Source organism: Pongo abelii, chromosome 8, assembly GCF_028885655.2.
Source record: "Pongo abelii isolate AG06213 chromosome 8, NHGRI_mPonAbe1-v2.0_pri, whole genome shotgun sequence".
Lineage (NCBI taxonomy): Eukaryota > Metazoa > Chordata > Mammalia > Primates > Hominidae > Pongo > Pongo abelii.
The window spans coordinates 116,884,110-116,906,422 of record NC_071993.2 but is presented as its reverse complement, the minus strand read 5'-3'; the positions used below and the strand labels follow the sequence as shown (position 1 = coordinate 116,906,422).

Here is a 22,313-nt window from a genome sequence, read left to right as displayed (position 1 = left end):
TCCACAATGCAAATAAACCCAGTCATTTTGAAGGTCAAAAATAATATGGGAAAACCTCTCCAACTACGCTTTGTTGAATTTTCAGTTTATTTTTTTCAGAGCATTTCGTGTGGCCTTCTTTTCATTACCGTTCTATTTCAATAGCTTTTTGCATTAAGACAACACATTTATTAAGTGCCGGTGATGTGCTAAGGGTCTCTGTTAGGTGCTAGGGTGACTGAAACAGGACGGGGTCCTTGGTTGGAGTTGGGGAGATGAGCATGTCCTCTTCCTAAAGTATTTGGGCACATAAGTGGGCACCAGTCTGCTTGTGGGACAGATACAAGTGTTATGAGAGGGGCCTGACCTAGACTTGGAGATCAGAGGAGACTCTTGGGGAAAGTAATATTTTGAAGCAGAGAGTAAGGATAAATGTGGGTGGGTTAGGTGAATGGCAAGGTGAGGAGGAGTGGGGAACCATGATCCAAGCAGAGGGAACAGCATTTTTAGAGACTCTGGGCAGTAGAGAGCACAGTGCATGTGGAGGACCTGAAGTGGTTCAGTGAGGTCAGAACATAGTGAGGCCAGAATGTGAGCAGGGGCACAGAAAAGAAAGGCCTTGTGGGCCACATTCAGGAGCTTGGGTTCTTGTTCTGAACAAGAATAGTGGGAAGCTATTGAACGAATTTTTCAGAGGGAACCACATGTTAGACGTACAAGTTGTAAAGAATATTATGACTGAAACATGGGTAGATGGGGAAAGACTTAGAGGCTGTGGCACTAACCCAAGTGAGAGATGGTGGGACCTGAACCTGAGGGGTGACTGGGCGAGGCTGTAGATGAGCTGGACAGATTAGATGGAGATTTAGGCTGCGGGTCCCAAGGTCTTAATGAAGGACGGGAAGAGGGTCATCAGTGAAGGAGGACACTGCCCAGATTTCTGCCTTGGTGAATTGGGTGGATGGGGACAGGGAATGCACCTTGGAGGGCAGGATTTGGGAAAGGAGTGGGGAGGAGAGAAAAGGGGCTTGGTTTTGGTTGCCAGGAAACAGAACCTGATGTGTATGTGTGTCTGTGTTGCCACCTCTCACTCATGTTCCCTCCTTTTTCGGCCACCCACCTCTCCTCCATCTGCAGGCTCTTCATTGATGGTGACCGCATAGACGCCCCCAGTGTGAAGGAGCACCTGCTTCTTGACTTGGGTCTGGAGGCCGAATACAGGATCCAGGTGCATCCCTACAAGTCCATCCTGAGCGAGCTCAAGGCCCTGTGTGCTGACCTTTCCCCAAGGGAGAAGGTGTGGGTCAGTGACAAGGCCAGCTATGCTGTGAGCGAGACCATCCCCAAGGTTGGTGGCCCCACTTTGGCCCATCTAAACTGTGCCACCCCCTTCCCAGTTCTGGTATTGTCTTTGGAGCACAGGCAGATTTCTGAGGCTGCCTGTTGGATCAGAACTGTGGTCTCCCTGGATGAGGCCTTAGAGCTGGAGCCATATCAAGAGCCTGAGGGCCCTTATTGCTTGTTGAGTCTTGTGTTTCCCAGAGTGTGGCATGAGAGATTATTTTAGGTGGTACACATTATTATTTAGGTTTACTTAAATATATCTGTTTTAACAGCATTTAGCATATAGTAGAAAAAACATAACTAGCATGAGTTCATGATATAATTATTTAAAATAAAGTTGAATTTAATAAAGCTGATTTAAAGATGGTCTAAAGCAAAGTACTAAGTGAATAAGGGTACAGCAGATAAGAAGCTAGGGTAAAAGCTGTGCAGGTGGTATAAGAATGCTTGAAGCTTGGGAAATGCTTCTCTATCCCCTCCTTCTGCCCCACCACATTTTATAGCTAGGGACACTTGAGGCCCAGAGAGGATTGGGGAGTTGGGGATTTGTCAAATTCAAGTGATAGTGATAGCCTTGCCCTTTACTGAGCCCTTGCTGGGCAGTGCTAAGCAGCTGACACTTGTTGCCTCATTTTCATTAGGGTCTGGGATAGGACTGGAATCCAGGCCTCTTTAGAGGTAGGCTTTTCTACTGTCCTGCCCTGGGCCTCTGGCTGCCAAGTGGCCTTTGGCAAGCCCAGTGATGTCCTTTCTTCTTCACTGAGCAGTGGGGCATCCTGGGACGAGTCCAGGCCTGGCTCTCTAGATCTGGCTTGCCATTGTACCCCTGCCATCATCACACACAGTGTGACTCCTCCTCTCTCTCTGGAGAGAAAGAGAAAAGGAGATAAGATCACGAAAGCAATTTTAGAAGCTTTGTGCAAGTGCCAAGTGTGCCGAGGCCCCTCTGCTGGATTCTAACTTGTTCTCAAATTGGAAAGGGTCTTCTCCAGCCCTTTAAGATCAGATCATTATCAGTAGCTGAGATAGGACCACTGGGCGGGAAGGGAGGGAGCAGGAGACCTCACTCATCAGGTCATGTGCATCGCCAGACAGGGAGAAAAAGCCCCCTTTGTACAGCAAGAGAAGGATGATTTTGGTCAAGCTTTCAGTGGTTAGTGAACTCTATCCACAACCACAGTGGCTTGGAAAGCAATGTCTTGCTGATGGCAGGCAGCCAGCAGTCTCAAAAGAGCTAAGGGAGTGAGGGATGGAAGAGAGACACCTTGTTTGATGTACTTATTCTTTTGGTTGAGCTTAAGCTCAGGGTCATCAATCAAAAGGGACAGGTTGTTGGGGCCCCAGGGGACAGCTATGTGGGTTGCCAGTGGGAGCTCTTCAAGTGATTTGTCTAAAGTAAGTTTTGCTGAGCCAAAAGGTTGTTGCCTTGGTCTTGGGTGGGTGGAGCAGGTTTGATTTCCCACCCTACTGCCCTTTGCCTCTAGGACCACCGCTGCTGTATGCCTTACACCCCCATCTGCATCGCCAAAGCTGTGAAGAATTCAGCTGAGTCAGAAGGCATGAGGCGGGCTCACGTGAGTAGAGGAGCTGGTGCAGAAGATGGGATGTGAGGTGGTCAGAAGGCCCGGCTCCTTCACCTCCTCTGTGGCATTGAGCCTGGCACAAGGTTAGAATCTCTCTGAGCCTCAGCCTCCTGGCCTTCCAGAGTTATTGAGGGAATGAAATAAAATACTTGATGGATTAGATCTTTACAAAGTATAATACACAACACAAAAGGACATATTGATGTTCACAGTGTAGATGATGGTGATGATGTGATGCTGATGAAGAAAGATTTTGGGCCCAGAGGTGGCTTTTGATAGTGGCCTATTTTTTCCTGGCCCCTGTAGGGTTCTTAACCTTTAAGTTAACCTTTTGGAGGAGCTCCCTGTGCTCTGAGGTGGGGCCCTTCCTGATTGTACCTGAACTACTGAATAGCAGAGGAGCCTTTCCCTGATAATGGGAATTGCTGCACACACCAGCTTCCCAGAAATGTCCACATGTAAAGCTCTGGTTGCTGATGATGTGTGGCCCTGCAGGTACAGCCTTCTCAGTATTGCATTAGGGCTAGGCTCTGAATCTGGTCATGTGATTTTCAGTAATAACTTAAAAAAATGTCTCCATTGTTTACACAGATTAAAGATGCTGTTGCCCTCTGTGAACTCTTTAACTGGCTGGAGAAAGAGGTTGGTTCTTAGTCTTTGTTTAATATGTGGATATACATTATTCAGACCTACCTATTTGTGATTCTAACTCTAGCATCTCCCATGCTCTGCTGACCATGAGGTCTGAGATCTTCATCAAATTTTTGGGCTCTATTTTAATAATTCTCTCTGGAAATTTGGTGTGTGCAGATTTCAAAATTCCTTAATTATGAAAATAGTAACAAGAATGAAGAAAGAAGTTCCATAATAGAGTGGATGCTTTTTGGGTTAGGGAATCATAACTAAGTGGAATTTCATTATAAGGAAAAATGAGTCTTATAATATTATAGGCAAGCTGATTGTATTAGGAGAAAAAGATCTTTGTGTACATTTTGAACTTCAGTTTAAGCCTTGAGCCTTTTTATATTAAATTGACTCTTGGCCATTAATTTCTTGCTCTAGTTGACAAGAGGGTGGTTTCTCTGTTCTGTTATTAAACAATATCGTGTTCCCTTTAAGTATTGTATAAACAACTCTTTAATTGGGAAAAGAAAATATTGTCTTTATTCCCACTAGTGTAACTTTTTTCCTCATGTTTCCTTCTGGTGATTGTTCATCTATGTAAATTATTATTATTATTATTATTATTATTATTATTATTATTTATTATTATTATTTTTTTGAGATGGAGTCTCACTCTGTCACCCAGGCTGGAGTGCAGTGGCGTGATCTCGGCTCACTGCAACCTCTGCTGCCCAGGTTCAAGAGATTCTCCTGCCTCAGCCTCCCAAGTAGCTGGGATTATAGGCGCCTGCCACTGCGCCCAGCTAATTTTTGTAGTTTTAGTAGAGATGGGGTTTCACCATCTTGGCCAGGCTGGTCTTGAACTTCTGACCTCGTGATCCACCACCTCGGCCTCCCAAAGTGCTGGGATTACAGGTGTGAGCCACCATGCTCGGCCTTTATGTAAATTATTATTATTATATTTTATTATTATTTTTTTATTTTTGAGACGGAGTCTTGCTCCGTCGCCCAGGCTGGAGTGCAGTGGAGCAATCTCAGCTCGCTGCAAGCTTCGCCTCCTGGGTTCACGCCATTCTCCTGCCTCAGTCTCCCGACTAGCTGGGACTACAGGCGCCCGCCACCATGCCTGGCTAATTTTTTGTATTTTTAGTAGAGACAGGGTTTCACCATGGTCTCGATCTCCTGACCTCGTGATCCGCCTGCCTCGGCCTCCCAAATTGCTGGGATTACAGGCGTGAGCCACTGCGCCAGGCTGTAAATTATTTTTAAAAATATAAATTATTTTTACATGTCTCTTAGTGTGCAGTTACATCTTTTTTCTTTTTTTTTCTTATTTTGAGATGGGGTCTCATCTGTTGCACAGGCTGGAGAGTAGTGGTGTGATCACAGCTCACTGCAGCCTCAGCCTCCCCAAGCTCAGGTGATCCCCCAAGCTCAGGTGATCCTCCCACCTCAGCCTCCCGATTAGTTGGGACTACAGGAGTGCACCATCATGCCCAGCTGATTTTTTCTGTATTTTTTTGTAGAGATAGGGTTTTGCCAAGTTGCCTAGGCTGATCTCAAACTCCTGGGCTCAAACGATCCACCTATTTTGGCCTCCCAAAGTGCTAGGATTATAGGTGTGAGCCATCACACCTGGCTTAGATATGATTTTGTGTTTTGTTTATTCTCTTAGAATCATAGTATGAACATTTTCCATGTACATTGAGGCCTTAAAAAAGGATCCAAATGAAAACTGCATCTAGTGGCTCTTCTGATTTACTAACCCAGTCCTCCTATTTTTAAATGTTTGGGTTGTTTTTAATTTTTTGCTGTTATCAGTAATCCTGCAATAATCTCTCTGCATTTATCTTTTTTATTTATCTAGAACGATTTTCTTAAGATGATTTCTTAGGAGGGGATGCTTTTGAATTTTTAAACTTAGATATATTGTTTTGGGAGGTTTTAGGATAAAATACTGAAGCATAGTAGTTGAGTGAAAAATTAAATGAATAGAAACTATTGTATTTTAGATAGCTTTGGTGAGAGCCTTTGGGAGTTCTCCCTTTCTAAAGATGTGTCCTGTGGATTGGTCAGTTGGGATGAAGAAATTGAAGAAAAAGTAAGCTTTTAATGTACCTCCTCTAATTTGTAAGAGGAACACATGAATTTATCTCACCAGATGATTTATAAGCAATTTTTTCATAGGTTCCCAAAGGTGGTGTGACAGAGATCTCAGCTGCTGACAAAGCTGAGGAGTTTCGCAGGTAAGGATCCATTTGGGGGGACCCAGGAACCTCGTGCTGATTTTCTTGCTAGTTGAATGAGGCTGGAAGGGCCCTGAATCTTAGCACAGTAAAAACCTTTAAGCCACTCTGCTTTCTGTCTTTCTGTTACAGGCAACAGGCAGACTTTGTGGACCTGAGCTTCCCAACAATTTCCAGTACGGGACCCAACGGCGCCATCATTCACTACGCGTAAGGCATGCGGAGGAGCATGCTGCCTGGCATTGCTGCTTCTGCACAGGAGCCTGAGCAGGGGAGAGACATTATTTTACCAGAGGCCTCTGTGCCCACCTTCATCTGTCTGTTGAGACTGTAAAATGAAGGGAAATAAGACTTCTAAGGTTTTATTTTCTCCCAATCCCCAAGCCTCTGCCTTTTGGGAGCCTTTTCTTAGGCTCAGTATGGCACTGGCATTCTCTGCAGGGTAGTCAGATGGGTGTCTCTCTTTCCTTTTTGAAGCTGCAGGAACTGTATGCATAGCCCTTGCATCTTGATGACTGAGTTTTTTTTTTGGAGACAAGGTCTTGCTCTGCTGCCCAGGCTGGAGCGCAGTGGTGCTGTCACAGCTCACTGCAACTTTGAACTCCTAGACTCAAGCAATCCTCCTGCCTCAGCCTCCTGAGTAGCTGGGACTACAGGCGTGTGCTACCACTCCTGGCTAATTTTTAGATTTTTTTTGTAGAGATGAGGATCTTGATGTGTTGCCCAGGCTTGTCTCGAATTTCTGGACTCAAGCAATCCTCCTGCCTCAGCCTCCTAAAGTGCTGGAATTACAGGTGTGAGCCACCGTGCTTGGCCCATGACTGGAATTTTTGAGTAGTTTTCTTTCCTGGTAACAGCAGCTATTTTGTACTAGTCCATACATCTTGTGAGTTCCATCAGTTCCATACCAAAAAAAAACTTAGTAGTAGGTTGTGAGGCAACCTATTTTGGGTGGAGAGATAATCAGTACCCTCTCTTTCTGTACCCCTGAGGCTGAAGCCTGGCATCCCAGTATGTGGTATTTTTACCACATGGTCTACAAGAACCCATGGACCCACAGGGCCGAGCCTCCCTTCCCTGTGAGACAGAGGGGCACTGATATGTCTAGGACTAACGGATCTTCCTGTGGAGTTGGGGGGAAATGTCATTAGGTGTGGCCATTGGGCTTCAGCCTCAGCTCTAACTGGTTCAAACCGCTTTGCTTTGCACTGGGTATTTTGAGTTCTGTGCATCCCCATCTGTTACGTGCACAGCCAACAAAAGAACACTGTGTTTGGGCACACATTTTTTTTTCCCCTTTTAATAATTGTTTTTAGAGTTTTTAGTCTTGGGGCAGATTTTGAAGCTGTGTGTGGGAGACAGTCACAGATGTGACAGTACAGTTTCCTCACTTAATGCTTCTGTTCCAGCATAAAAATATCAGAGGGACTTCAGTTTTTGTTTAACTCAGGATGAATTTCCTGGCTGGATACTATCCTAGAATTTTCCGTATAATTAAAACATTAAACAATTTCATGCCAATGGAAGAAATTTGCCTCTGCGTTGGCATTTCTTCATTGTGGGTGGTTGGAAGCCTGTTTAGAGGCAGGGTTCTGGAGGCACTGGTTGTCTTTTTTAGTTGTTCATCTTGTGTGTGGACTGGTGCCCTTATTGCTGAAGAGGGGGTGGTACCTGGAAATGGAGGACAACCTCACTTCAGCTGCAGGACAGAGACTTGGAGTGCTCTCATCCCTTTGGGTGTTTCTCAGTGCAGTAATATTGTTTCGAAAACGGTGTGGGGAAAGTGACCACTTTTTGAAAATACCTCATGTTTGTTTGAAAAAAGTGCTCTAGCAGAAGAATATGGTGATCCATTCCTTTTCCCAGCAAAATTCCTTTAGTTTTTCTCCCAAATTGAGACATCCACTCCTGCCTGTCTAGTGGTCTGGGGAGCGAGTGGGGAGGTACCTGCTGGGGTCAGGGCTGAAGGAGGGGCCTGGAGGCTGAGGCAGGGGCTTGGGGCTCCCAGAGACGAGCAAGGCTGCAGTGACTCCAGGCTGCTCCTGTCCCAGTTCCCAGGACTCTAGCTAGGTCCTGTTGCATCTAATGATTCTCATTTTTTTAGCTTTGACAATTATCTTTTGAACACCTGTTTTGTTCCAGACGCAAACAGAGGTAGACATAAAGAAATGTGTTACTTTTCCTTTCTTGAGCTCTTTATCTCAGTTGGGGAGATAGGTTGATTGGATCTTTGAAAAGTAGAAGTTTAATATTAGTTGAAATAATTCATTTATTGCATAACTTTTTATTTTGATATAATTTCAGGCTTATGTAAGTTGCAAGAATAGTACAAAGAACTCTTGTGTGTCCTCCTCCCAGATTCACTAAGTGTTTACATTTGTGGAATAATTAATTTTTAATTAACTTTGTTAGGCCAGTCCCTGAGACGAATAGGACCTTGTCCCTGGATGAGGTGTACCTCATTGACTCGGGTGCTCAATACAAGTAAGTAAACCAGGACTGCTGTGGAACTTGACTATGTGATTCGAGGCAGTTGAGAAGGTGGACAGCTGAGCTCCAGCTGAGAGCACTCAGCTGATCATCTCCCTCTGTGCTGGCCACTAATGGAATTGTTCCTGTGTCTTGTCCTTTTTTTCACCCCTATTTGAAATAGCCCAATTGTGACTCTGTTCTCACAAAAGACTGTTTGATAGAAATGTTATAGTCCTTGGCCGGAAGTTTTAAAAATATAAGTAAACAACTGTGAAGTAAAGCAAGCTTTTGGAACCGTTGAAAGTTTTCCACCCCAGCCCATGAACTGCCTGCCGGTTCCCTGTACCCTCAGCTGCCCCAGGGCCTTATGAAGTAAGGAATTAATTTTGAATGAATAAATGAGAAATGAGGGCTGCCCCCACATTTCTGAATTTCTTTCTCCATGTTCTGCTGCTTTCACAGCTATCTTCTCTGGAACAAAGTTTCTCAGAGAAGAACCCAAGATTTGGTTGGGTCTTGATACGGAACCCAAAAGAAGGAGTAAGAATAGACCCTGTCTGTATTAAGAGGGCACGAGCAAGGCCTTTTTTTTCAGACAGAGTCTCGCTCTGTAGCCCAGGCTGGAGTGCAGTGGCACGATCTTGGCTCACTGCAAGCTCCGCCTCCCTGGTTCATGCCATTCTCCTACCTCAGCCTCCCAAGTAGCTGGGACTACAGGTGCCCGCCACCACGCCCGGCAAATTTTTTGTATTTTTAGTGGAGACGGGGTTTCACCATGTTAGCCAGGATGGTCTCGATCTCCTGACCTTGTGATCCGCCCGTCTCGGCCTCCCAAAGTGCTGGGATTACAGGCGTGAGCCACCGCACCCAGCTGAGCAAGGCCTTTTAATGGTGCTCCATTCCCCACTGAAGTTGGGACTATGGCTAAGGGAGGGCCTAATTATTGAATGAGCTCAGCCAATTACGTGGCAACCATGCCTGGCCTTGGGACACAGGGGTGTTAATAATATCAGCCTAGAGCTAAGGATTTCTTGGTAATGGTGCAAACTTTTGTTCACTTCTAAATTTTTAGCAGGATTCTAGAAGTTATCCTTTCTATGTCAGGGATATAGTCTAGTGTGTGTTAAGATATGTACTTGGATATTTTTAGGGTCTCTGTCCAGGAAACCCCCTGCTGTTCTAACAGGAGAAGTTGGGTTTTGGCCCTCTTTTGCTAGAGATGGGCTCCTGTTTTCTTTGCCTTCTTCTGTCTTGTTCATAACCGCAGTGATAGTGTCTCTCGTGAAATAGCCCTTATGCTGTAGACCAAGAATGTGTGTGTCAGGGGCTGACGTCACTCCCACTTTATTTAGCCATCCCTGCATTCACACTTTGTTTCATTTTTTAAAATAACTTCATTGGGGTAAAATGTATGTACCATGTAATTCACCCACTTAAAATATACAATTAATTTTTTTTTATATATTCACAGAGTTTTGCAGCCATCAGCACAATCAATTTTAGAACATTTTCATTACCCCGAAAAGAAACCTCATACCCAATAGCAGTCACTCCCCCCTTTTCCACTACCCTGGAGAACTACTACCCTGCTTTCTGTTTCTGTGGATTTGCCTATTCTGGACCCTTCATAGAAATGGAATTGTATTACGTATGGCTTTCTGTGTCTGGCTGGCTTCTGCCATTTAGCACAATGTCTTCCACGTTCATCCATGTTGCAGCATGTGTCAGTATTCCATTCCTTTTTAATTACTGAATGGTATTGCACTGTGTGGATAATCCCCCATTTTGTTTATCCATTCATCAGTTGATGGACATTTCAGCTGTTTCCATCTTCTGGCTATTATGAATAATGTGGCTGTGAACCTTCATGTACAAGTTTTTGTGTGGATGTATGTTTTCAATTCTCTTGGATATATAAATAGGAGTGGAATTACTGGATCATATGGCGACTATATTTAACCTTTTAAGGAACTGCAAACTATTTGCAAACATGGCTGTGCTATTTTACATGCCCACCAGCATTGTATGGGGGTTCTCACTTGTCCACGTGCTTGCCTGTGTCATATTTGACTTAAAGCTTATTTTGACGGGAAACCAATTTGTCCTTTTTTTGGAAAGGGATGGCACCACAGATGTGACGCGGACAATGCATTTTGGGACCCCTACAGCCTATGAGAAGGTAAGGTGGAGGCAAAAAACTCAAGAGGTCTTCTCTGCTTTCTTAAGAAGAGCATTGCTTTTATGAAAAGGGATTGTATAAAGAAGTAAAAATTACATGTGGGATAGTAAAATTGCTCATTGCTGTGGAGTCAGGTTTATCTGCTTTACGAGGTTCATTTAATTAATTATTGGAGTAAGACATTTGGAGAAATTTTTAAAGCGTTCTGCTAAGGTTAGGGCAGCTGAGGTGTAAGTTTGAATATAATAGCTTTGGCCTTCTCTTGAGTCAGGAAATGCCTTTGAGGCTGGGGATGAGATAGTGAAATACATGCTTTATAAGCAGTATCTAGATTTGATTTTGAAGACCACTCCCTTCTTTTTTTGAGATTCTTATTTACAGGCTTAACTCTCTGGAAACTTTCTGAAATGACAGACTCTATTAAGTTTCTGGTATGATTGGCATGGAAGGGGGAAAGAGAGCTGTGAGGCAGAGAGATGTGTACCAGGGGTCTGGAGACCTGGCTTCAGAGCTTCTGTGCCATTTACTAGCTCTGTGATGTTGAACAAAGCAGTCACCATCCATAAAAATGAGGATAAAAGGACCCACCTTCCCGGCTGGCTGTGAATTCCCATGGGCCTAGCAAGTTCCTGGATCATAGTCACTGCTCAGCAAATGCTGATTGCGCACCTAAGTGAATCTGTTTGTCCAAGAGAGCTCCTTCAGGAAGATTATCCAAGGAAAAGGTTTTTATGCGATGTAGTGGGGCAGGTTTCATTGTCTTGGTCCCTTGCCTTGTCCGTTTGTATGCACCAGTGCCTTAGAAGAATTTGGACTTTGTGTCTAGGATTCTTTTGGTGTGACTCTTTTTGTGCTTTTCAAAGAGCTCAACCAGGCTGAGGAGCATGGAGTTTTAGTCATGACTCTGCGCCTTACTGGCAAGCCGCTACACTTCTGAGTAGCACTTCTCTTGTCTGGACAGTGGGGAAAACCCCTGAAGATAGGATGGTGGTAGGGAGCACAGCTGTTGAAGCAAGACTGCCTGGCTCCAAGGCCAGATGCTGCCACTTAGGCACTGTGTGATCTGGGCATGCTACTGAATCTCTCTGTGAAGCGAGGATAACAGTAGTGCCCCCATCGTGAAGTGTGGGATCAAACATACAGTGCTTAGAGTAGTGCATGGCACAGAGGACTAGCTCAGTAAATGTTAGCTAGGGTCATCAGTACTTTTTATTACTTTTCCATTCTTTCTAAGGCTCACATGATGGAGTATGTCAGAGTGTTCATTATAAAGTCATGTGGGGTCATCTCTCTGACAGTGCTCTTCTACTAAATTGAATTTCAAGATTTTCTGGGAAATTGGTCCCATGGCCAGGCTTTTTTTCCACCAGATTTTTTTCTTTTTACTTACATTTTCTGTGTGATATTGCTAAAAACTTTAGCAGGCAGGATATTCTGAACTACCAGAAAACTACAGGATTAGACATCTGTCCCCATTCTGCAACATGCCCCTGGGTTTTCTTTGCAGGAATGCTTCACATATGTCCTCAAGGGCCACATAGCTGTGAGTGCAGCCGTTTTCCCCACTGGAACCAAAGGTAGGTGGTGCATTCTGTCACGTGGCAGGCTCTTTTTCTTGTTTGAGAATCAAATATGTCTATGTTTGAGTGAAAGAACATGTTGTTCCCTACTGTGAGGTCCCCAGCCCACATCAGACCCAGCCAGGTGCTCATGGGGTGAGTCTCCGTAACCCACTGACTGAGCCCAGAGGCCTCAGGGAGCTGGGTTAGGATTGAGCCAGTACCCCCTGTGCACCTTTATCCTGACCACTTATGGTATTGGATGACACATGTGGATAGCTCCTAGGAGAGGACAAACCAGATGTGAAGGTCACAGGGCCTGAGTGGAAGTTAGTGCAGCCTCCTGTCTCCCCTTTAGTACTGGGCCAGTGCTTCCTTTCGGGATTCTTAGGATTTATTTTACTGGGACCCTGGCTTCAGCTATGTACTACTTTGCTTGAGGCCTGGTGGGTGGAGCATTGGACTGGGCATTGACAAGACCTGGGCTGCCTTGCTTCTGGGTAGATTAGACATGTACTCATCTCCCTAGGCCTCAGTTTCCTCATTTGTCATGCTGCCTGTCTGCTTGCAGTCTGGTTAGAGTCTCATCTTTGTAATTCTGAAACCTTAGGGTCGCAGAGCTGGCAAGGGAACGTCCATGTCTGATACGGCCTCTGTGTGCTGTAGGTGTCTATCCCCCCTCACCAGCATCCTGAATGGATGACCGCCTAGCTTCAGACTGAGCTCTGATGGTTCCTCAGGAGCTCTGATTGTTAGAAAGTTCTTCCTTGTGCTGTGCTGAAATCTGAACCCTCCAGTAACTTACCTATTGGTTTCTGTTTCATGTTCTGGAGCCACACATAATAAATCTAATCTCTAAAGCGCTGTACAAATATAATTAAGTGGCTCTTTATATCTTTCAGGTCACCTTCTTGACTCCTTCGCCCGTTCAGCTTTATGGGATTCAGGCCTAGATTACTTGCACGGGACCGGACATGGTGTTGGGTCTTTTTTGAATGTCCACGAGGGTCCGTGCGGCATCAGTTACAAAACATTCTCTGATGAGCCCTTGGAGGCAGGCATGATTGTCACTGATGGTAAGTATCCCTCACATAGAGGGCATGCGTGGATCCTTGAGCCTTTTTGAAAGCTATTTGTTGTTTTTTATTTTTTAATTAGTTTAAAGTAAATTGGCAATACTTTTCCCTTCCAACAAACTTTTCTGATTATAGAACTGATACATGTTCATTTTAGGAAAAATGAGATGGGAACTGTGTAAAAAGAAAATGAAAATCATTTGCAATCTAACCACTCAGGGGAAACATGACTTAGTGTTTTGCTGTATTAGCTTTTGGTCTTTTAGGTATGTAGATAGCATTTTTTTTTTTAAATCATTCAGATCTTACTGGGCGTCTTGTCTTATGTTCTGCTTTCTTACTTGATATATTGCCTTTTCTCAGATCATTGCCAAGTCTTTGTAAATATATTTTAATGCCTTCATTATTGTGTCTTATGGATGTGAACCATGATTTATTTAGTAGATCCACTGTTATTTTACTCCTTACCCTGTAGCCAGTGTGCAGGGACTTCATAGTCTAGCTTTCTGTACCTCAAGTGCCTATAAAAAAGTGGCCATGTGAGAGAAGGTGGCATCTCTGGGCTCTTACCCCGGATAGAGTGGGCCCTTCACCCCTTTCTTCTCCTTTGGAGTAGGGCAGTCATCCAAAGAGTGAAAGTTTCTCTCTGTAGACATCTTCATCGTGGGCTGCTTCTCATTTTTGGGATTTGGTTTGTTTTAGAGCCCGGGTATTATGAAGATGGGGCTTTTGGAATTCGCATTGAGAACGTTGTCCTTGTGGTTCCTGTGAAGACCAAGGTGAGTATTTATTAAAAAAATCTTCCTGTTTCTATTAGCAATAGTCGCGCCTCGGATAGACTTCATTGGCTACGATACTGCCACTGCGCAAAGCTTAAAAATTTTCCTGTTTCTTAATTTGGGAAGATGAAGACTTAATGTCTTTGGAGCCAAGAGTATGCCATTTTGGGGCCAACATGGAGCCTTCTTCTCCAGATATCAGGGACTTCCCTGGAAACCACACTCCTTCCCTGCAAAGCCAGAAAGAAAATCCTTAATGAACTGGGATCTAGAACTGGGATTCACAGACCCTCAGGCTGATGCTTGCTTCACATGATTTGGGGCTCTGAGTTTATTATAGGCAGCCGCCTGTTGTCTCTCCTGCTGGGGGTGCCTATTCAAGGCGCTAATTTCTAGGGCTCCTCCCAGACCCTAGAATCTCCAGGGTGGGGGGCCTGGAAGCTCTAATTTTGTCACACTCCCCAGGTGACTTTTATTAGGTAAAGTTGAGGAACCCTGAGTTATCCATGGGTCAGCCTCAAAGGCAATACAAGAAAGGTGTTTCACCCTCTTCCCCTATCAGTGTTACCAAGGTTGCAGGGTTTTAGGCTCTAGGCTTTACCTAAAAGACCTGTTTGCGCCTCCTCCATTGGTGGAATTGAACAATTGGAGGGAAGTAGCTTCCTGTGTCTGCAAGGAGGTTGACTGCGGGGATCTGCTCTCTGCTTTGGCGTGGAAGTCACTATTCTTGGAAATGACCTCCCATCTCATTCCCAAAAGCTGCCATGAACAGAAACCCGACATGTTCTTGTGTGCTCCAGTGGATAGATGTGTTGTTGCCTGATGGGCCTGGCTGGGTCAAGGCAGGCCACACAGTTGACTGTTATAAAAATGATTTTGAGGACTTACACCCCTGCATCCTGGAGAACCAAAACCAGAGATGCCCCTGAGCCCAGATACCCCCATACCCTGCCCCTGTTTCCTATCACAGTAGACATTAGCCTTGGGACCTGCTGCTGGGAGCCCCTTAGCACCCTTTGTTTGGCCTTTCCCGATGGCACAGGCCATTGTTTGCCCAGTGGAGGAGCTCTTGGAAAGTGGCATCAGGTTCCTTGTGTGTCTATGAAAAGTGGTGACCAGCTCACCACTTCTTGGCTCCCAGTTACCCCTGGCTCTGAGGGATGGCATGCTGGTGGAATGACTTCATGGTGCTTCAGCGTAGTAAAGAGGAGTAAAAGCATCTGTTTTCTTCTTTCTCCCACAGTATAATTTTAATAACCGGGGAAGCCTGACCTTTGAACCTCTAACTTTGGTTCCAATTCAGACCAAAATGATAGATGTGGATTCTCTTACAGACAAAGAGGTAATGGGGAAGTCTTGGTGGGCAGGCATGTTACTAGGGGAGGTGGAGACTACCTTAAATAGTTCTGATCCATCCTTTAAATCCTAAATTCTCTAATCCAGTCTCACTTTGTAATTTTTAAATTTAGAGATCTTGGCCAGTTGAGTCTGAAAGCTCTAGGTTTTCTGAGGACTCCTGAGCTTTTCCTGTATTTGTTGGGCCTCCAGGTGGAGATAGTCCTGTTCCCCGCAGCCATTCTGGGGCTGTAGGGTTTGTGGGTGGAACTCGTATGCCATTGTTTGGCTGTACTATTCCTCCATAGCTGCAGTGAGGCATGTTTAGCAAATATGAGCCTATGTGTGTCCCTACAGAAAGCCAGATGGATGGTGGGGCCTCTTGGCCACTGTATATACCAGATTGTTCTCTTGTGTTACATGAAACATTAAAGAAATGGAAAGCAAAATCTATTATTGTATGTCCCGTTTTCACACAGACAAGGAGAAAGATAGTACCAGCCCTTCTCGGTTACTACTGTGGTCACTCTGGGGCAGTGAAACCCTTCACAAAGCCTGGGGCACAACAGTGCTTACTTGCCCAGCTCAGAGGGTTATGGGTCTTAACTCCTTCAGACCCTGGACTGGTAAGGCCAGGTCAGATGGCAGTCCTGGGGACATGAGAAAGGCCTGAAGTATCACACAGATGTTCAAGGTCAGAGCAGAAACAAGGGTCAGAAATGGGGTAGGAACTGTTAGCACTAGACAGACAAAACAGTTCCCAAACCAGGAAGCTGGAAGCCAGGAGGACACAAATTCCAGAGCAAGGCAGGGGTCAGAAGTTCCAATGAAAAGCAAATGACTGGTGGGAGCCGAAGGCAGGGTAAGCACGGTGGATTACTCTAGGAATAAGAATATTTTGTTATCTGAGGCAGCCAATGGCCTTTGAGTGCCTCTCAAGGCAGGAACATTTCCTCACTGGCGCCCACTTGGGCCTTGTTCTTGACACTGTAAAGGAAAGGGTCTTTGGGGGTTAAGGACCTTCCCTTCCACAGGAGCTGTGGAATGGGATTCTCCCAGCTAGAAGCCTCTCCTGCCTGTTGCAGCTCACAGGTGGGTGATGAGAAAGGCCATCCACTTCCTGCTTAGCTTTCCTCTGTGCTTGAGTGCCTCTGCTTAACCATCCGTGCCCTTGGTTCAGCTAAACGTTCCCACTCACAGGACCCACATGGGCCCTGCTGATAACCGGGTGGGTTATGCAGCTTGTAGATGGATATGGAAAAGGAAACTCAGCCTATCAGCACAGTGTCCGGTGTGTCTCTTCAGCAGGAAGAGTCCTTCCAGTGTCCAGGGGCTCTTGTCCAGCCCCTGTAAGTGTTGCTTTAGCTGAGAGGAAATGACAACACATGGGTGGGCATGGGAGCCACCCTGCTTAGAATCCCTCTGACCCATAGGAACCAGTGTCTCTTGTAATGGCCCTTGAGCACAGCTTCCAGGGACTTAGCAAGGGGCTTTCCAGTAATAAGTCATTTCGCACTCTTGGAAGTCCAAGGCTATGGATTCCTGCCAAGTAATTCTAGGTCACACAGTCCTTCCTGTCCACATAAAGTGTACCCATCAGGAGGCATTTCTCCATATGACATTCCCCTTTATCCAGAGAAGTAGAGTATGAGGAAGTTTAAGCCAGGCCATTTTTCCTTGAAGGAGAATCAGTCTACTCCTGTGACATTGGACATAGACCCCTGGGATCTGTGTTACCCAGAGTTTCATTGCTGCATCTTGCATGCCCACATCACTGAACTATTCTTTCGGCCAGTTACTCTTTGTAGGGCAGATAATGTCTTCTTAAAATATCTGGCTTTTAAAATATCTGGTCATTTGCCCTTTACTATTTAGCCTTTTTTTTTTGGAGTCACTTTAGGGAGTTTTTGGTTTGGGTCTGCATCCTCATCACTTATCACCAGATGGCAGCAAAGGACCTTGGTCGGATATGAATATGGCCAGCTGCAGACTGTAAGGGCCTTGTGCTGCTCCTCAGGCCCCACCGAGGCTGTCCACAGTCCCACTTTTCCCTCCCTGCTTCCAACCAAAAGGGCCTTGGGAGTTTGGCTGTGGCCTTAGGCTTACACCAGGATGCTGCCGTTGCCTTACTGTTGAGCTGCTTTGGACAGTAGGCTGCTTTGTAGCCCTGCTGGCCTTGCTGTGGACACATAGCAGTTTGCCTGCTTTTGACATCCTCCCCTGCCCCTATCACTTCCCTGACTCCCAGAAGGGGCTAGTAGGCTCTTCTCAGTAGGGATTGGAACCCTGGCTGGGTCACAGCCAGTTGGTAACACCACCCTATCTGTCTGCCCTCAGTCCCTTGTAATTAATGGGCTTGTGTGCCCATCCTGACCCCAGCTGGGCTTTGGTACCTGGCTGGATTGTAGTCCCTGAAACCAGTACTTTTGTAACATCACTGCCCTCCAGAATGGCCTTTGACTCATTTATGACAACCACAGCCATGGCACTATCAGTCTCATCAGCTTCCAGACAGCTACCCCAAAGACAGTGATGAGAGTGGCTTGTTGTCTTCTTGGTAAAACCTGCTTCACTCCAGACTTCACCTTTTCCCCTGTACAACCAAGGGGGAGAGTTCACCCTTTTTCCTGCCTCAGAGCTTTTGCCATCATGTCTAGTGGATCAGCCCTTGCCCAGGCACCAAGTCCTGCCAGCAGGTCCTTCCTTTCACTCTCTTTTTTTTGTCTCTTGCTCTTGTGGCATATTGAGTTGAGAGTCTGAAAACTAAGTTTACTCCCAGCGCCATTCTGCTGCACCACAGTCTTTAACCACCGCAGGTTTTGGGTTCATCTAGGCAGCTCACTCAAAAGACACTCATGGACTTGGCTGATCCTCGTTTTTTATTCAGCTTTTTCAGTGGATATAGGATATGTAGCCCAGTGTGTTGGCAGGACAGCTTCAGGTGTCTCTCAGTAGGAGTTCTCACAGAGTCCAGGGGCTATTCCCCCACTTACCACCTCCCAGGATGGCTCAGGTGGAAGGGAATGAAGCCACACAGGTGGGAGCAGGAGCTACTGGCTTAGAGACTGCTGTCTCTAATAGTAAACTGTTCTGGGAGCCTTTTCACCAGAAGCCATGAAGTCTGGTCCTATGTATTTCCAGGGAAACAACACAAGGAAAATACTTATCTGTGAGTAAGGAGAAAGGGTGTTGCACACCTTTTCTCTCAGCTTGTGATCTTAGCACATGGGGGCCTTTGCTGTTGACCTGTGTAGCCAGTTGTTAAAGATATGGTGGTGAATACTGTGTCTGTCCTCTTCCCTGCAGTGCGACTGGCTCAACAATTACCACCTGACCTGCAGGGATGTGATTGGGAAGGAATTGCAGAAACAGGGCCGCCAGGAAGCTCTCGAGTGGCTCATCAGAGAGACGCAACCCATCTCCAAACAGCATTAATACCTCCCTGGTTTTGTTTCTGCAAAATGCTCTGGGGAAAGGAAGAAACGTGGCAGATGCCTGACATCTTTCCCCTTTCCTTTCCTTCTTCCCTACCTCCCCTTTTTACTTTAGACTTTAAGAAGAACAGAAAATCTTCTTATCCTCTTTGATATTTTATTGCAAACACTCAGTCTTTTATGATTTTTTAATTGTTGAGAACAAGCCAAGAATAAAATTGCTGCACCAGAAGGAGGTCCCTCCAAAGTTGAACACTTGGTGAAAGGGAGATGTCTTGACTTCTTTGGCCAGTGATGGGGAATCAGTGAGTGCTCCATGACGGTCATGTTCCAGGTGCTAGTACATCATTCATGATCACCTTAATGCTCATAAGACTATATTTATGATCAGTGAATAAAAATGTCAAAACTGTGCTTTGTCTTAACCGTCTCTTTCTTCGTGGTGCTGTCGTCTGGCATGTCAGGTGAGCTAATCTCCAGGGCTGCTGGCTCTGTGGCAGACATTTCCTAGGTGGAAGCGCCCCTTTGAGAAGAGACCCCTGGCCTCCCTGCACATTTGGGGGCTTAGTTGTAAGCTTTTTCTTTTCTCTAGAAAACCTAATATTAAGGTATTTTTATCTCATTTTTTTTTCTGATTTTAAAATGTGTCATTCCTATGCAAAAAACAATAAAAATTATGTCAAAAGTCAGTTTTCCATAACTCACCCTATAGCAGATGCCACAAGTGTCTTACCTACATGGCCACAGCTCTCATTATTCTGTTACTTGTAGGCAGGATTCTGTGACAAGTGCTTGCGACTCCTGTTCTGCAGGATTTCTTTTGACTTGTATATGTGGGGCAAGCTCCAAGGGTTGGAGAGTTAATGTCCCTGAGATCTCAGACCATCATGTTTGGGGATGGGCAAATAGACTTCCTCATCCCTTGGCTAAGATATCAGAGGTGTGTCTTACATTGTCACTCAGGGTTTCCTAATGGGATTGAGCCCCACTTGCCCACCATGGTAACTTGCTCAATAACCAACGCTTTGTTTTCTTTCTTCTCTTCCATGTCCTACTTTCTTCCTGTCCCATTAGTGTTTCCTCGTACTATCCTGAATGAACCATTTACATGCAAATCCTTGTTTCAGGGTCTGCTTTTTTATTAATCCAACCTGACATACTCCTTAGGTATAACCACTATTATCTGCTTTATATTTTTGCTGACTCCTTTTTTTATATTCAAATTTACTAAAATACTGGTTATTTGTGTATGTATGAAAGAATATGCCACATATGAACATATCACATTTACAAACAGTGAATCATTCTGTACGTATACAATTTTATCTTTTAACTTGGCAATATTTTAGGTTGAATTGTTTTTAATGACTTAATTCCATCGTATGGTTATATTGTTTTAAAACTAGTCTCATTAACTTTTTAAAAACAATAATACTAGCATGTAGACATAATTTTTTTAAAAATGTGTTAGTCTTAAATCATATAGAAAACAAAAACTGGAATCACAAGCTATCAGTACACTAATACTAGTTTTTATAATTGCCCAATGTATTTATTTTTCTTAAGATCTTTATTTCTTCATATTGGTTTGGATTACTGTCTAGTGTCCTTTCATTGTACTTTGCAGAACTCCTATAAGCATTTCTTGCAGGGTGGGTCTAGTGGTACTGAACCTCCCTCAGCTTATGTTTACCTGGGAACCTCTTAATTTCTCCCTCACTTTTGAAGGACAGTTTTGCTGGATATAGGATTCTTTGGTTGTCATTTTTTTTTTTTTCTTTTAACAGGAGGCCCACTGCCTTCTGGCCTCCAGCATTTCTGATGAGAAATCTGCAGGTAATCTCACTGAAGATCGCTTTTACGTGGTAAATAGCTTTTCTCTCGCTGCTTTCAAGATTCTCTCTGTTTTTGACTTTTGGAAGCTCGACTATAATGTATTTTTGTGTGTATCGGTTTATTGGGTTTCTTGGATGTTTACATTCATGTCTTTTACCAGATTTGGGAATTATACAGCCATTATTTCTTCAGATATTCTCTCTGCTGCTTTCTGGTCTTCTCCTGGGACTCTTACAATGTATATTTTGGTCAGCTTGATGGTGTCCCACAGGTCTTCTAGGCTCTGTTCCCTTTAATATTTTTTCTGTTTTTCAGACTCAAAATTTCTGTTATCCTATCTTCAAGTTCACTGATTTTCTCTTTTGCCTGCTCATATCTGCTTTGAATCCCTCTGGTGAATTTTTAATTTCAGTTACTGTACTTTTCAGCTCCAGAATTTCATTTTGGTTTCTTTTTATGTTTTCTGTCTCTATTGATATTTCCTTTTTTTCTGTGGATTTTTCTTTTCCTCTGAATGGGCCGTACTTTCCTGTTTCTTTGTATGCCTTGTGAGTTTTGGTTGAAAATTGGACATTTGAATCTAATAATGTGGCAACTCTGGAAATCAGATTCTCCTCCTTCCCTAGGGTTTGCCCTTTTTTGTTAATGTGTGTTATTATTATTATTATTTATTGTTATAGGTAGTCTCTGGGCCAAGTAATCAGCCTGAGGTATCAACTTAAGGTCTTCTCAGGTTTTTTTCTGAGCTTGAGCCTTTCCCTGGATATGTGCAGTCAGTCTCTAATTTCCCCTGTATGTGCAGTTGTTTTTGAATGTTCTACTACTTAATGTCTGGCTCCCAACGAGGGAAAAAGAAAAATGAAGGGCAGAAAAAGGGTACTGGTCCTTTAAATCCTCTGGAAGTCACTTCAGCTGGTTCTAACAGTTGGGGGATGGGATGTACAGCAACAGTGGCTGCCCACTTCTTTGTCTGCGTCTCTGTGTTCAGAAGCAGTTACCAGAACACAGGTCTGCAGTATTTGGAGGGCAAGTTTCCTTTTGTTCATTTTGGTTCCCACAAGCTGTATGCCGGTTGCTCTGGGAACGTGTGCATAAGTTCCTGCCAAGGGGTTACGAGTAGACATTGGTAGCTGCTACTGTGCTAAGAGCTGAAATGGATTGAAATTAACGTTCATTTACCATCCAAGTTGTCCTCTGGAAGTTGCAAGCCTTCAGTAGACTCCAGAGTTCTAAAGTAGTTACATCAGGCAGATTCTGCCAGTGCAATTGTTGTCTAGGTGGAGAGACACTTTCCGAGTGCTTCCTACCATCTTCCCAGAATCCTCTCCTTAAATCCTAAACCATATATTTAATTCGAGTGGCTTTGACAAATGAATAAACATAAGCATACTTTGGCCATTTACCAAAGCATGGCTGTAAGTGCCCATTACTTTTTCCACCTGGGGGAGCAGAAAATGAAATGAAACAATCTATATTTACCATTCAGAACCAGGGTGGTCCTAAGTAGAGTGCCTAAAAACAAATGAACCAGCATTTATTTGCTTTTCGTCTCCCACCCTCGTTTTTTTTTTTTTTTTTGCCTCAAGGATCATTTATTTCAATGTGCTATGTGGGAGGAAGCAAGATTCATTGCTGCCTCTCAGGGTATATTTCTAACGAGGTCAGGAAAGCATAGAAGCAGTGCCTCCCAATCATAGGACATATTTTGATCCATCAAAGATCAATTCTCGAATGCCTTTTGTCCATCCTTGGTCATTTCTAATATGTACCATAACACTGGACTTAAAAGAGAAATTTCTCCCCAAGTGATAGAACGTATTAAGCAGGTTTCTCATCTGTCATTCCTCTGAAGTTAGAAGATTTCCCT

At 44.5% G+C, this 22,313-nt stretch overlaps 1 protein-coding gene and 1 pseudogene across 5 annotated transcripts in view; one reads left to right on the top strand and one right to left on the bottom strand.

The window, feature by feature from the left end:
- Positions 1-19,024, top strand: part of XPNPEP1 (X-prolyl aminopeptidase 1) — a 58,866-nt gene extending 39,842 nt beyond the window's left edge. For 4 of the 5 annotated variants that reach the window (XM_054521837.2, XM_009245789.4, XM_054521836.2 and 1 more), the window contains 12 exons: positions 1,117-1,327; positions 2,808-2,897; positions 3,498-3,548; positions 5,718-5,776; positions 5,909-5,986; positions 8,189-8,260; positions 10,367-10,427; positions 11,935-12,004; positions 12,889-13,062; positions 13,765-13,841; positions 15,085-15,183; positions 18,483-19,024. In XM_054521837.2, the coding sequence (XP_054377812.2) occupies positions 1,117-1,327; positions 2,808-2,897; positions 3,498-3,548; positions 5,718-5,776; positions 5,909-5,986; positions 8,189-8,260; positions 10,367-10,427; positions 11,935-12,004; positions 12,889-13,062; positions 13,765-13,841; positions 15,085-15,183; positions 18,483-18,611 (1,171 nt within the window). In that variant the 3' untranslated portion in view covers positions 18,612-19,024. 5 annotated transcript variants of the gene reach the window in all.
- Positions 13,868-13,936, bottom strand: LOC112135379 (U4 spliceosomal RNA; annotated as a pseudogene).
- Positions 19,025-22,313: the final 3,289 nt, after the last annotated feature.